We start from the raw sequence: 15,503 nt of genomic DNA, 5'->3' as shown, positions 1-15,503 counted from the left end.
AACGTGGCACACATTTACTTCAATTCATCAAGACTTTTTTGATTCTCCATTCACTGTGGAAGCATGCAAGAGAAAATGTTTTCCACAAATTCAAGGTTACACGGGGTGACTGATAGATACAATTGGTAATTTTGTGGTTGATGTAATCTTTTAAAGGAACAGTTTAGCATTTAAGGGGATCTATTGGCAAAATGAAATAAAGTTTGGTTCTTTAGTGTATAATCACCTGAAAATAAGAATTGTGTGTTCGTAACCTTTGACTGAGCCTTTTATATCTACATAGGGAGCAGATCCTCTCCACGGTGCTGGTCGCCATGTTTCTACGGTGGCCCAGAGCAGACAAATCAAACTCAGGAGAAGTTTCAGTTGGTTGCAATCTGCAACCTCACCTCTAGATGCTGCTAAAAACGTCCAGAAAACAAATCTACTATGCATCTCTGTTAGGTTTTAATCAAAGAAGCTGATAAATGTACAGATTTATCATCTTTTTGTGTTTATGAGTGCCCTAACAAGATCCCGTTTATCTAACATTGTTAAACCATCAGAACACTCACACTGATTGGCTTCATAGAAGGTCAAAAGTTATTTATTTTAGTCACTCAAAATAAATGCTCAATGTTTTATTAAATTGCTTTATTGTATTAGGCCCTTGCTGAGGTGTTATTTCCCATGCACTCTCTAGAACACACACTCTCTTTGTGACAGACTCGCTATGCCTGTGTGTGTGTGTAAGTGTGTGTGAGTGTGTGTGTGTGTGTGTGTGTGTGTGTGTGTTTGCCCTCAGCACAGTGCCCGTCCCCGGCTGCCACAGCTGAATGTCCCCCCGGCATCGGCGAATGGCCAGACTCTGTCACAGCCGCCGACCGGACCAGCTGTTTCTTTCTCTTTCTTCCATCTTATCTCCTCCGTCACACTATCTGTCTTGCTCAGGGCGCCTGGTGGTGCAGCACTTGACACCAAAGTTGATATCCACACATGCTGGCATCACTGGTAGACAGTTTTTAGTGTGTGTGTGCGTGTGTGTGTTTGTGTGTGTGTCTGCCGGGACACAAACACCATCCTGTGGGTTGTGGGAACACAGAGGACACTTACGCTCTCTGTTGTTTTTATGCTGGTGCTTGTGACAGACGGACAAGTAGGAAGGCGGGACAGTGAAGGTCAGAGGGAGCTCAGTTTGGGACGCTTAACTGGTCAAACCCAGTTAGGCAAACAATGAAAGTGAAATGGGACTGGTCCGGGGCTTAATCTGTCTGGCCGTGCCTCGGCCCAGGCTGCTGGCGTAGGCACTTTTTTGTGCCCTGTGCATCTCGCATGGGGAGTTATCAGAGCGTGCAGGCAGGGAGAGTCGTACTGTAGCAGCAGCAGGCTAGTAGTAGTAGAAGCAGCTCGCTGGGGGCTGCAGAGGGTCTCGGATCTGACCCGGTTTGTCAGTTCGATAACTTCACTGAAGTGTCGCTCCTCCAGGGAATCATTGGCTTCGAAAATTCTGCAATCATGGTTTTGGGCAGGGGAATATCTGTTTCATGTTTTACTGAAGGAACATTGAGGTGCTTGATGGATTGTGCAATTTGACATCAAAGTGCACCATCTGATTGTCCTGGACTGACTCGCCATGACTCACCCCGAGCACTTTGATTGGTTGAAAGAAAGCGGCATTTATTTGCCAGGTAAGAGCGATGATTTAATGAGTTTACGAACGAGTTGAAATAAAATATTGAAGAATGTTTAGATGAGATATAATCATCACCAGGGCCATAATTTAACATGCGGCAGCCTCCCGATCGTCCCGGGTCTTTAAAAACATGATGTGAATGAGGGATGTTACAAACTCAGCGTGTTGTAAACACTGTGCGGATGATAAAAAGCGTCTTCTTCAGCTGAAGTTGTTTACCGCTCTGCAGATATATCTACGGGGAACGGGAGGTGGAATGCATGTCTGTGTAAACAGTTTTTTTGAGCCAATTAAATCATCTGAAGGAACAAGGTCTGGAGAGAACAAGTGAATGCAAATGGGACAGAATTGAACAGCACACAACAAAAGAAGGGCAGGACGAAGGAGGTGAAGGATAACTGGACCCGATCACTACTGATGAGGAGCACGTTTTGCATCACTTTGTGCATTATTGTCTGTCAATCAAATCAAGTTAAGCTGCATTCAGGAACACCAGGAAATGCTAACTCCTTGAACAAAAAAAAATAAGCCATCAGGTTCTGATTTTGTGAAACATTTGACCTTTTGATTAAATTAGGAATTCCTCCCCCTTCCCTGTAGCGGCAAACCAAGCAGAGAACTTTGACTCTCCCTCAACTTGTTTATCAGAATGTCCTATTCATGTTGCATCTTAAATAATGTATGAACTGTATTTGCATGTTTGTGCATGAGTGAACGCTCTGCATCTCAATACCAAATTATGCCTCTAAATTACTATCTAAAGGATGCGAAATTGATGTGGTTGTTTTGGAAAACACATGAATACGTCATGCTGCCGCAGAGCGTTAGCGTGCGCTCAGGAACCAAAAATAGACACGGTATATATATTTATACACAAACAAACAGAGTCCCTGTGTTTGCTGTAGTGTGAGGCAGGCTTCCAGTGAAAGTGTGTGTGTGTGTGTGTGTGTGTGTGTGTGTGTGTGTGTGTGTGTGTGTGTGTGTGTGTGTGTGTGTGTGTGTGTGTGTGTGTGTGTGTGAAGGTGATGTACAAAAGGGGAAATGCCTGTGGAGGCTCAGATGGTGACAGATGGTTTGAAGACAAATCAGCCTGGGAGTCAGGATCTTTGCCCTGGGACTAGTCGCAGCTTTAAGTATGTTTGTGTTAATGCATTTGTGTGTTTGTACAGAATGTGGAGTGTGTGTGCTCTTATATATGCTTTACACATGTGTGTTTGTGTGTGTGCAGTTTGTTAAGCTCGCAGTTTATGTACATGTGCATGCGGTTATGTAGTGCTTCTTGTTACAATCCACTGAATGTGACAGAAACATCAAAATGCATTGCTTTTACCTTTTAAAGGGCACGTATTCATGTGGCAGAACAATATGCGTTTTTAGTTTAGCTCTAGAAGCCGTGGTTCATGAGTGAACACACACTCACAGGTGGACACACATGCAGTCACAGCTCACACACTTAGAATAATGGCGTTATATATACTACCAGGTGCAATTTCTCATCGAGAGTGACATCGTTACTCTTTGGCAGAATAACCTCGCAGGCATTAAGGCTGAAAGTTCACAAAGTGCTTTGCAATCTGCCCGTAAATTAGGGCTCAATAGGTGCTTATGTGGCAGCCGGGAGGAGGCGTGCAGCAAATTCGTTCCTCTGGCCGCTGCATGGAGGCAATTCCCAGAGGCCTCTACACCTCTACAGCACATCGTTGTGAGACGCGTTAGCTGCTAAAAGCTTTGCAGGAGTATGAATGAGCATGCATCTTACACGCAATCAGTGGTGTTCATGTGTTGTTGTGTTTCTTAGCAGTAAAGCCCGGCATAGACGACTTAAGCCCCGCTAGCCTCTAATAATCTCATTCTTGAGACGTACCATCTAGGTCAGGGGTTTCCATCTTCTCTGCTGACCTCAGAGTGGTTGAATGATGGTGTCCCGAACGCTTTCTTTGCTTATCATGAATTGGAAGTCTAATAAATCTCCCGTCTTCCCAATAAACAGGAATCCAAACCTCCTCCTCCTTCACCAAACGGCAAACAGTAATCTACCACTCAAAGGTTTTTTAGACTTCCTCTACACTTCTAATCTGGTTCTTAGTTGGATGCTGTTTGTACTTTGCTCCAAGGTAACAAGGGCCTCAGCTACAGCATGTGTCAGCTGATGATTCAGCGCAAAGGCTGCGATCAGGCCCAGTTTAGTCACTGTGTGTTTTCAGGCGGCGACTATTCAGTCGATATTTACAAAATATTTGAGCTTCGCCTTCTGTCAGACTCTTTTTTCCCAGGAGTCTGTTCAGCTTCATCCTTGACGTTGTCTTTATCGACTTTGTTTGGGGAATGTCATTAAACATCAGCAGAATGTCTGCAAGTCACAGTGTTTTGTTCTTTCATCTTGGAGGAGCCACTTTGTGCACATGCTCTGAAAATAGAAACAAGGTCAGAAACCTTGGGTCTCTTTTGTGGAGGTTTAGTTGGACATCAGCCAACAGTGGAAAAGGGTTGCTGACACGTCTGCATTGCATTAAAGATTTGTGCCTCAGCAGAAAAGGGAAAAGATAAAACCGAAGGATTGTTGTTGGTTATCTCATGTTGACACCTGTGGAGAGTCTGTCATGTGTTTCTGTGAATCAGACCATGTGATGAGAAGCCAGACCATGTGAAGAGCTATCATGTGTTTCTTTAATGACCTACATCTCTAGAGGTTTCCACTAGTTTGTGTTAGTTAAAGGACCAAACCAGTGTTTTCACATGTTTAAGCCACATAACTGTTGTTTGCTTATATATTTCATGAGTGCCAGATATTCCATAAAACATGTCATTTTTTTTAGCTTTTGTAATATTTCTTTCTGTCTTTTTATAAAAAAAAATGTAATGAAATGTTCACTTTAAAACTCAACTCTTTCCAGAACAGACATTTGCATTTGTAACTCTTGGTAATTATGATATCAATGATAAAAATAAGTGTTTATCCCAGGACTAATTTCCATGGCAGATATATTCCATGTGTGTTAGCAGGACAGACGTCCCACGTAGATTCAAATGGAAAGACTCTGCTCAATGTCACACACTACATATCTGGCCTAAAAGCATTCTAGATACAAGGGATGCACAAAGCAGTCAAATTTACTGTGTACATGTCAGAGAATGCTTAAATCAATGTGAATAATATCGGTACAAAAGTTGTTTAGTAGCAAGTGTAATTGTCTTTCTCATCTTCTGATTTTCTCACCGTGATATTCACTGTCTGACATTTCCTTGTAAAAGCATCACCGCTTTACAGAGTTACTTCTTTGGTAGTTACTTTGTGTTTAGTAACTAACTACTATGCAGGTCTTCCTGTCCTGATCATTTAATAAGTTCCACATAAAGTTATAGTAAGTTTTTTGTGCTGCTGTTTTGCTAAAACTGTCCTCAACTTTTTGTTGACAATTCAATGCAAATAATTGTCAAATTAAGTTTCCACTTGACATAGCTTATGAATGCTGTGCTATGTGGCAGCTGAATGATGAAGCTCTGTTGTCAGACCTTCTCTTCAGCACCTGAATGCACCACCAGGAAGGATTTACAAATGACTTGATCCTCTTCCTCCTCTATTAATTAGAAAATGGTTATCAGAAATGAAAGTGGTAAGATCATAAGATACTGGACTGCAAAACCAATCTGTATGGTATTATAAATATACAATTCAGGGGATGGGTCATTCAATAGTTGCATAAAATATTCTCTATAAGCTTTTTATATAAGTCATCTTTTGATATTATGGTCAATAATATATATAGTAATATAGTAAATACTTTGCATACTTGGATTTTAGCACATTTCACATCATGAGCATATGAAAAGTATTTGCTTTGACACTTTAAAAAATTGCATATTTTCTTCACTGTGCAATCCAAAGCTGACAGTGAATGCAGCGCAGAAAGCAGAGTGGTGTAAACATCCCTGTGGCACCAGGTTTCTCTCCATGACTTAACACGTTTCTGAGCCAGCATTGAGCTTTCTGAGGGCATCAGTGAGCTGAACACTGTAATAATCTCTTGTGCTCCGATTGTGCTGCTGTATTCATCACAAAAGCCTTAAGCCTTCTCAGCTTCCATCCGTTTCTCCGTGTCTCTTTACATTGTTGTCTCTTCTCTTTCCGTTGTTTCCTCTACGCGTTCATTTTCTCTATCTCTCCGTTCTCATCTTCCGCCTCCACCCATCCTCCCTCCCTCCTTTCCCTCCCATCTATCTCTCCATCTTTCCTGTTTGAGGCTACTAATTTGGTCTGTCTGGCTCTCCTGCAGGGCAGCAAAGGAAATGATTGAGAGAGATTTCCGTGATTATATTTTTTGTTGCTTTATCTGTTTGAAGTGACATTTAGTTTCCCTCTTTGGTGACTTCTGTCGTTGCATCCACAGAAGGTTGTACCAAGTCAAAAGACTGAATCATTTTCACTTCTAAAAGTAATTAATCCCACCGACTACATTGACACTTTTTAAGCAAATAAACGGCATGTTTGAGCGGACCTTTCACCAAATCATTTGCTTATTCAAACAAAGGCTACATATGCTTGCTGAGACCTTTTTTATGTGTTTACTTAAACAGGCCCTATTATGCTATGTTCCAGGAGCATATTTTCATCTCCAGTTACAGTTACAACATGTTTACATGCATTAATGCTCATAATCCTCCTTGTTTTTCTCATCCTGGCTGTCCTGCAGCACCTCTTCTCACCCTCTCTCTGAAACGCTCCGTTGTAGCGCTTGCTCCTCCCTCCAGAAAGCAAAGTCTGCTCTGATTGGTCAGCTAGCCCGCTCTGTTGTGATTGGTCAACGTTTCACATTTCAAAAAACTCTTCCTCCGGAGCTTCAGCTCCATCTCTCTCTTTTGTTGTTTGAGGGCCAAACCAACCAGAAGGAGTTTTACGTCACTTCTGTAACATTGTGACCTCATAAAGTTACAAAAGTGAAGGAGAGAATTCAATGCAGCCGTTTCAGGAGCTCAGGAGCTTCTGAGGGGGAGGGTAACTCCTTTTAGGCGTGGACTTCAGGTTTTACACTCTACGGACCTTTTACATACATAGACAAATATATATAACACACTAAAGGAGAGGGAAAAAGTGGAAAAGCATAATAGGGCCACTTTAAGTAAAGGCTTCCTGGTTATTTTGTGCAGAATGCACATGCACCACACAAACATATATAAATAAACGGATAAAATGTTTGGTATGGGCTGGCACAGCTGACAGTATCTGGTGGGGGTGGGGGGGTTGGATGACTTTGTTGTCCCCTGAGGACAATGCCTCCTAAGGGAACAACACAATGGACTCCATTCATAGCCACACCGACAACATCATGACATTTGGTTCCTATGACTGGACATCATGCATCCGCCCAAACCGCCAATACCACAGTGGGATTTCCAAAACAGTTCCTCTTGGTGGTGAAGTTAAAGCACAGCTGTGGTGTCTAAGTGTCTAACATCCTATTAATCCTTACATAAAGAAAACAGCAATCCTAACTTGGCATCAGTTTTCTCACTTTTCTCTTCACTTCAGTGCGTCTGTTTTTTCCCCCTGATGTTTATGTTACGTAACCAAAGTGGACACTTGTTTTTTTCCAGCATGTTTGGACAGTTTTGCTTGTTCATTCCTTGTTTGTTTCCTGCAGCATTGGAGGGCTGAGATTAGCATGCTGACCAGCGGAGTATAAAATAGCACAGCACAAAATAGAACATCAGTTAAAAAAACGGCTTGTTGCAGCCAATTAGCATGACTTATGTGGAATACTTCAACTGTGCAGCGTGCGGGCAAAGCCTAATTGATTGTTATACTTCAGACATTTTAATAACCAGGATGATTATCAGCTCAGTTATCTGTATTATTATTGCCTGCTTTACAAACTGTTGTATAATTCATTTATAGATGTTTCTTAGTGGAGATTGCACCACAATATGCCATCTGTAGTATTAGATTGAAAGGCTGGTGAGAGATGGTTGGTGAGATATTGAGAGATCCTTATTCATATTTAGATGTTGCTGCACATCGAATCTCTACAAAATATTCTTTACTTATACTCAAGATAATAATGGTTTATGTAGCTTCTTCATGTTTGCTCGTTAACTCAAACTTGAGGGAATAAACTTTTTCTTCGATTTTCTTTTCATATTTTTGATTTCATCAGCTGTTTTCACCATAATATATATTCATACATATGTATATATAAAACCCCTGAACAGTACATGCTAATTAGATGTCAACACTTTCATACGTATCTACTTGTGCGCTGATGTGTGCGATAAAACTTTTGATGCATGCCTTATGTTATGTGGTATTTTTAGAGGAAAAGTGCACCTGACGCAAACGATATTAATAACACACTCTGCATCCACTCAACCTGAAGTCGTGTCACACCTTCCATAAATAGTTAGATATTAAATGCATTCAAGGTTGTAGTGATAAACCCTTCTGAAAAGGCACAGACTTGCACTATGCTTCAAAATAGTCCACATCACAGGCAATGTTTATTCATGGTTTTCCTCTCTGAATTTTTTTTATAAAGTCAATTCAATCAGTGCTGCAGTTAAAATATGAATCCATCTTTTTGTCTTTCACCAGGTTTGCCAGGGTTTTCCAGCATGTTTGGGAAGAAGAAGAAACGGCTAGAGATCTCGGCTCCGTCTAACTTCGAGCACCGGGTCCACACGGGCTTCGACCCACGGGAGCAGAAGTTCACCGGGTTGCCGCAGCAATGGCAGAGCCTCCTGGCCGACACTGCCAACCGGCCCAAGCCCATGGTTGACCCCTCCTACATCACCCCCATCCAGCTGGCACCCATGAAGGTAGAGTGTGAATGGACAGAGGGCCATCAAGCCTGAGCACTGGGGGACGAATCAGTATCATTATCTGTGACTCTGTTTGTTCCTCATCCTTCTGTTTCTCCCCCACTCTCACCCAAACTCACTGAACTTTACATTCCTTTTTTCTCCCTCCTATGCTCCTTTTACTTTTCTATCTTTGCATCTCACTCTGTGAAGCTATGTTTCACTTCAATGTCGCTGTTTCTTCACCACTTCTTCGTCCACTTGTTGCACTCTGTTGTCTTTCTTCTGAGGAAAATGTAGACCGTTCTCCAGTGCAATCTGGCCACTTCACACTATTCAAGTTGTCCTAGAATTAGAAATGATAGTCATAGCATTTACATTATGTTGCTTTAAACCTGCATGAAGCAATTTTTCGACATTAAAGTAATATTGAAAGACTCGTAGTGAGAATTAAAGCCAGACCTTATAACTTGTAATAGAAGAAATAACACAGCCTTTCTTTTCCAAATGAAATGTTGAATTCAGAAGCAACTCTTGCTCAGTTAAGTGCTTTAAGGAGCTGAGCTGCTGCAGTTTTACTCAGTCTGATGCTGTTTGACCAGTAGCTTTCGTTGGCTAATGTTGGCTTCAGTGGCTTTATTACAAAAGCATGAAAGGAAGTAACATATATCCACATTTTAAAAGTAAACTGAAACAGTTCTGTTGGCTCTGGCAAGACTTCTACTGTAATTCCTCTACACCATTATACTACTATGTTAAATTAAGGGAAGCAAAGTCCTTCCCTTTCTGCAGTCCCCCATGGGACCTTATTTTGAAAGAAAAATGCACAGTTAAAAGATTATTTTGCAAGTCAAGAAAGCCACCATTTTTGCATAGTACCATTTAGTTTTGTGTGAAACTGCTAACTGAACTACGTTTCACATCTTGCACAATGTTTTACCAACACATGGCCGTTATTGAGGTAACTCAGCTGATCCATGGACAAATGTAGCCGTTATCTTACCTGTTGTGTTTTATCCAGCAACTCTTTTTATCAACCAGGAAGTTAAAGATTGAAATGAGACACCAGTTGTGTTTTTATGAGTACACAAAACACAGGCATTGTAGCTTCAGAGAGAGATGTCATTTTTGCGCCTTTTGGGTTTTAAGTCATAGCGTATTTTCACAGTATTATACTTCAATAGTTTTATGACAAAAGGAGACTTTCTTTCTTGACATGCAAAAATAATATGTTGAATTGTGTAATTTGTGGCACAATTCAAACAGGATCAAATAATTATTTGTCTCTTGCTGTTGACTACTGTACATGTTTTTTTCCCGAAATAAGGTCCGATGGTCGTCCATCGAAAGGGGCGGGACTTTACCTTCTCCATCGAAGAAAAACAAAAAGCCTTGCATACATTTTTGAGCTGTTGAGATCAAACCATAGCCCAGAGAACATGACTTACTGTAGAGATATTATGCAGACTTGTGTGAAAGTATTCAAATGTTAGCTAACATATTAGCCACAAACTCTGTATAAACCCGTAGACTTTCTGCCCCCTGCTGGTCAACAATTGCTCAATGCAGCTTTAAAGACAACACCTCGTTTGTTTTCCATTAGACGATGTCACAATCCCAGAAACCCTTGTGCAAACTTCTCCTTCTTACCTCCCCATGTGACTGTGACTGCGTGTCTCCCCTTGTCTCTGAACCTTCTGAGTGTCTCCTCTGATGTGTTGTTGTTCATCGGTTCTTCTCTACATATCACATCGACACATTTGATCCACTGATTATCACTGATTAGTCACTCACACACTAAACTGTTTGATTAAAAAACACAGTATTTCTCTGCACCTTTCTCTGGGTTGTAGCAGATTGTTTTCAGGCTCTTCTCTTGCATAATGGAGAAGGGTTGTATTAGGCCTCATGGGTCTCCACTGCTTAAAACGTGGTGTTTGATATCTTCCATTGTGCTGTCTGTGGTCCCATCACACTGCATGTGAGAACCACTGCCCTTCAGCTTTTGAAATCTAGGAGCATCTCCTGTGTGTGTTACAACACCTGCTTACACCATTTTTGTCGACCTTGGTAAACCTAAAAAAACCACTTTCCTCATACACACACGCCATTTTTTAACTTGATGTTGAAAAGTTGACATTAAAGCACTGCAGCACTTGGTTGCATTTTCATAAATCTAAAACAGTAAGAATAAAAAGCACCATTGTGAGCATTAATCATCAAGTGAACACATGATCAGACATCCACATAAGTTGTGTAAGAGAGAACAGCAATATGCCACAGGAGATATCTCTGAAGAGGGGGAAACAAGAAAATAATTCTCTTGCTCTCTTCACAGATATCTCCCAAGAAAGTCCGGTCATCCGAAACGCCGTTGCCCAAAGTATGACTTCCTCTTCCCTTCTGTTTTTAACCCCCCCCCCTCCTCTTATTTATTATTTATTGTTTCTTCTGTTGGTCGCTCTCACACAGCCACGACTCGGTTTGTTTTTGTTTCCACATCTCTCCTCCGCTGCCTGCTGCCATGCATTCAGGTGGAGGTGTTGTGTCAGCAGGAGCAGGGAGAAAACGGCTGAGAATGACTCCACACATGACATAACCACATCGAGTCTTTTCTTAGGCCTCATCTCCTTTTGTTTCATTTCGCATGAGCCTCCCCAGATATGACGAGATTAACTGTAGCGGCATGTTCCCTTGGTTCTTTCCCTTTTCTTTTTTTTGCTATGGAGCGCCTCTGATAATGATGATGATAATCATGATGATGATGATGATGATGATGATGATGATGATGATGATGATGATGATGGTGATGATGATGATGGTGATGGGTGCTGAGATGTGAGGTGCATGTTGCCATGACAGCTGATTCTGCTCTGCTGTGGGCCGCTCTGTAGAAAATAGGTCAGAAAGGGTCTGCATGTGTGAGGAGAACCCCTTTCTACGATCTGACTCCTGATCCAACCCGAACCAGACTAGTCCGGCTCTCCTCTCCTCCTCTCTCCTGTCCTATCCTGTCCTCTTCTCTCCTCCTCTCTCCTGTCATCTCCTGTCTGCTCCTCTTTCCTCCTCTCTCCTCCTCTCTCCTTTCCTATCCTGTCCTGTCCTTTTATCTCCTCCTCTCTCCTGTCATCTCCTGTCCTCTTCCCTCTTCCTCTCCTGTCCTCTCCTGTCCTCTCCTCACCTCCTCTCTCCTGTCCTGTCCTCTTCGTCCTCTTCTTGCGTCCTCTCTCCACTCCTCTCCTGTCCTCACCTCCATCTCTCCTCTTTCCTGTCCTGTCCTCTTCGTCCTTTTCTCTCCTCCTCTCTCCTGTCATCTCCTGTCCTCTTCCCGCCTCCTCTCTCCTGTCCTGTCCTCTACTCTTTCTTGTCCTGTCCTCACTCAAACATGATGTAGTGTCTCTCTCTCAGTTGTAGAAAACAGGATTGAGGATGCTTTGCAAGCTCTACTTTTTGTCTCCAGATAAAAAAAGAAGCATTTATAGATATACCTTCATCTGGAATCTCTGTAGGCAAATAAATATTGACTAAGCATGTAAATCACTCAAGAATATAGCAAAAAGTTTTGAGAGTAGAATTCATATTTTTTGGCTGTTTGTGAACACTTGAGAAAGTTACAAGGTACTGCAACAGTTTTTAATCAACAGGATATGTCCTAACCTGTCTTATAAAAATAACTAATAGTTGAGGAGGAGGAGGATAATAAAAGATTTGTTAATTTCCTCAATATCAAAGTTGTTGCTGCAGACCAACTTTGAGGACATTACCAAATTTCAGGATACGTCAAAGGGAAGTGTTGATACCCATTAAATGGATACAAAAGTCTTCATGTGTAAAAACGTAGAGAAAATCTTTAAAATACAAGTAGGACCAACAGTTTTGCGGAAAAAAGCTGTAGATATTTGATAATGTAATTACTACTTGGGTAGAGGGATGTAAATCCCAAATATAAAATATCTGAACTGGATTAAAATCACTTTATTGATACTATTTAGTTGCTTCTCTGTCGTGTGTGTGTGTGTGTGTGTGTGTGTGTGTGTGTGTGTGTGTGTGTGTGTGTGTGTGTGTGTGTGTGTGTGTGTGTGTGTGTGTGTGTGTGTGTGTGTGTGACACCCTGACTCCGAAGGTGGGCTGGGTTATTTATAGTGCCTCACCCATGGCCTGATATCCTTCCCCCCTGGTTGCCCTGACACTTGATTGACATGTGGCTTCCTCTGCTTGGCAGACTCCTCCAGCTCTGTCTACGAAGTGTGTGTGTGTGTGTGTGTGTGTGTGTGTGTGTGTGTGTGTGTGTGTGTGTGTGTGTGTGTGTGTGTGTGTGTGTGTGTGTGTGTGTGTGTGTGTGTGTGTGTCAGTGCACACACCAGGTAAGCATGGATGAAGCGGCCTCCAGTCTGGCAGACCTCCAGTGCTGTCCTTTGCCAAACAAACAGCGCAGAGGCACAGAGTACAGTAAAAGGTCAACATGGCGTGTGTGCCTGTTTGTCTCTCTCTGAACATGTTTTCTGTGTGTGTGTGTGTGTGTGTGTGTGTGTGTGTGTGTGTGTGTGTGTGTGTGTGTGTGTGTGTGTGTGTGCACGTAGAGCGGTTCAGAGAGGCCGGCGTGGCCATGATGCTGAAATAACTACCACCCCTGCCCTCTGGCTTTGTGCGCTCATCGTTTATTCACAAGGCTTGTAGCCTCGTTGTCAGACTGCTCATCTCAGCTGAGCATTAGTGTTGCTTAAAGCCTGGGCTCTCGTCTCTTTTCTCCCCCCCATCAGCCCTCAGCGTGCATGCTAATCCACAAGTGTAGGCTAACACCATGCCCTAACAGCGTTTCCATGTTTTAAACATTGTGATCGTAAAGCTTCTGCAGTCTTGACAATGTGAAGTGCGGCGCTGCATTAAGAGCGCTATATCACTACCAAACGTCTTTGTTTTGATGTTGACGTTCATGGTTCGTGTGTGTGTGTGTATGTGGGCGGGTTGTTGTGTGACACCAGGTTACATGTGTGTTAATGTGTTGCATTCATTAGCACCGGCAGGGGCAGAGCGGTGGCTATTATTAATGGCGGTCTCATGTTGCACCTTGACTTTGACACCCTCAAATTGCCGACTCCCATGGAGACGAGGAGGTAATTTACCATGATGTGTGTGTGTGTGTGTTTGTAGATGGGTTTGTGTAAGTACAGCGTATATGGGCATGCATGTGTGTGTGTTTTTGTGCGGGTGAGTGCTCGGGCTTGCTAATGCTATCTCCTTGTTCCTGTTCTCTCATGTTTTCCCTCTGGCCCAGTGTGAGACTGCTGAGTTCTTGTAAGTGAGAAACAGAACGTCCTGTGAAGGAAAAGGTGCCACATGTAAAAGAAAAGAAGTTTAGCAGGAGCAGATTCTTCTGTCTGTGGTTGTGTTTCTGCTGTAGTTTACAGGGTATTGCTTTCCTCTGCTTATGACATTTGCATTTGGATTTTAGGCTTTTGAAGATGCAGAGAAACTTACAACGAGAACAACAAAATAAGAAGATATGTTCCCTAAATAGCCAATCATTCGGTCAATTAGTAGTGTTGAGAGAATAAGTTAAAGCCATAATAACCTGACAATAACTGTGACAAAATAAGGTGGCCAAGAAAGCCGTGCCTGCAGTGAATTAATAACATCATTGTTACAATGGGATTCTTTTAAACACTAGCAGTAACGTTTATATACTTTACACAAGGTCAGGACAATGGCAGACTTTGCACACTCACCCGGAAAGACAGTAATATTCTGAGTTAAGAAGATGAAGCCAATAAAGTTATATAGTCCAACTGGATTGGTGTCAGTAAAATAAATATATATATATATATATATATAGAAATGCTTTTTTACCTCATTGCATGTTTTATTCTAAGGCAATTTAAATTCTTTGTCTTGATCTCGGGGTTATCAAACAGCCCTCTAGACATGAACATCAGAAGCAGTAAGCCAGTTAGAGATAAAAAGAATTTATAAGGATTTAAAGACAAACCCGTCATGAGACCAACTCTCAGTTTATTCTTATTAATCCCACAGTAGCTGTAGAAGAGAGATGAACCTGGAGGTATCACAGGAATAATTTAAGCTCATCATGTTTTAAAAAGGTGGATATTCATCTTTAATACATCCCTTCTAATAACATGTTCCTCTCCTGGATGAAGATCAAATCCCCCCCCTCTTTGACACTTACAGTAGGGCTGTGTAATAATATCAATTTCGGTCTGGCGGCATGTGGGAGGGAAGTTAATGTGATAGTAGTTTCACGGCCTCGAGTTGATCCGCAGGTTTTCCTCCAGTGAATCAGATAAGAGCAGTGAGGAACGGAGACATCTGGAGGCAGCTGTGACAAAATCACATGTGAGAATAATGTTATAGACCGAATGGATGCAGGCAAATTGAAGCTGCAGTAGATCATATCTTTAAAGTATATATGTATATGTGGAGCTAGTCGTCATGACGTCACCCATTGGTTTGTTTACTGCAGTTTTGAAGCCTTGAGTTCTGCATTTTGGCCGTCGCCATCTTGTTTTTTGTGTGAATGGAAGTGACTGTATTTGGACTACAGAGGAGTGACGTAGAGACGACGGATGTGACTCTGGTAGTGACCTGTCAATCACACGGTAGCCCCGCCCTAAAGCATAATCTGCTTCATGGTCTATTTGACTCTAAATGAGACCATACTTTACTAAATAAACATCATGTTGTATTGAAGAAGACTTGAAACTAGTGATTGAGACCATAAACTCATGTTTACAATGTTTACTGATAAATAAACTGACTTTAAAAAGACTTCTACACAATCAGAATCATTTTTGCAACCAGAGGAGTCGCCCCCTGGTGGTCAGTAGAAAGAATGCAGCTTTAAGGCACTTCTGCTTTGGCTTCACTTTTCATAACCTGGAGGGGGGATGCCATTAGGGAAGATGTTGCTTGTGCTCTGGGGTAAATTGGTGTTTAAATCAGGAGGGTGTTGTTTGGTGTTGCTGCTGCAGGCGCTGCAGGAAGGGGGACCATGTGGCGAGTGAGAGTACGACGTGTGTGGTGT

General features: G+C 42.1%; 1 protein-coding gene across 1 annotated transcript in view; it reads left to right on the top strand.

The window, feature by feature from the left end:
- Positions 1-8,263: 8,263 nt before the first annotated feature.
- The window catches only part of pak5 (p21 protein (Cdc42/Rac)-activated kinase 5), a 35,438-nt gene continuing 28,198 nt past the window's right edge, over positions 8,264-15,503 (top strand). The window contains exons 1-2 of the mRNA XM_054618608.1: positions 8,264-8,482; positions 10,803-10,847. Coding sequence (XP_054474583.1) covers positions 8,279-8,482; positions 10,803-10,847 — 249 coding nt within the window. The 5' untranslated portion in view covers positions 8,264-8,278. The remainder of the gene's footprint in view (positions 8,483-10,802; positions 10,848-15,503) is intronic.

This window comes from Anoplopoma fimbria, chromosome 18 (genome assembly GCF_027596085.1).
Source record: "Anoplopoma fimbria isolate UVic2021 breed Golden Eagle Sablefish chromosome 18, Afim_UVic_2022, whole genome shotgun sequence".
Classification (NCBI taxonomy): domain Eukaryota; kingdom Metazoa; phylum Chordata; class Actinopteri; order Perciformes; family Anoplopomatidae; genus Anoplopoma; species Anoplopoma fimbria.
This window is presented reverse-complemented; position numbering and strand designations above follow the sequence as displayed.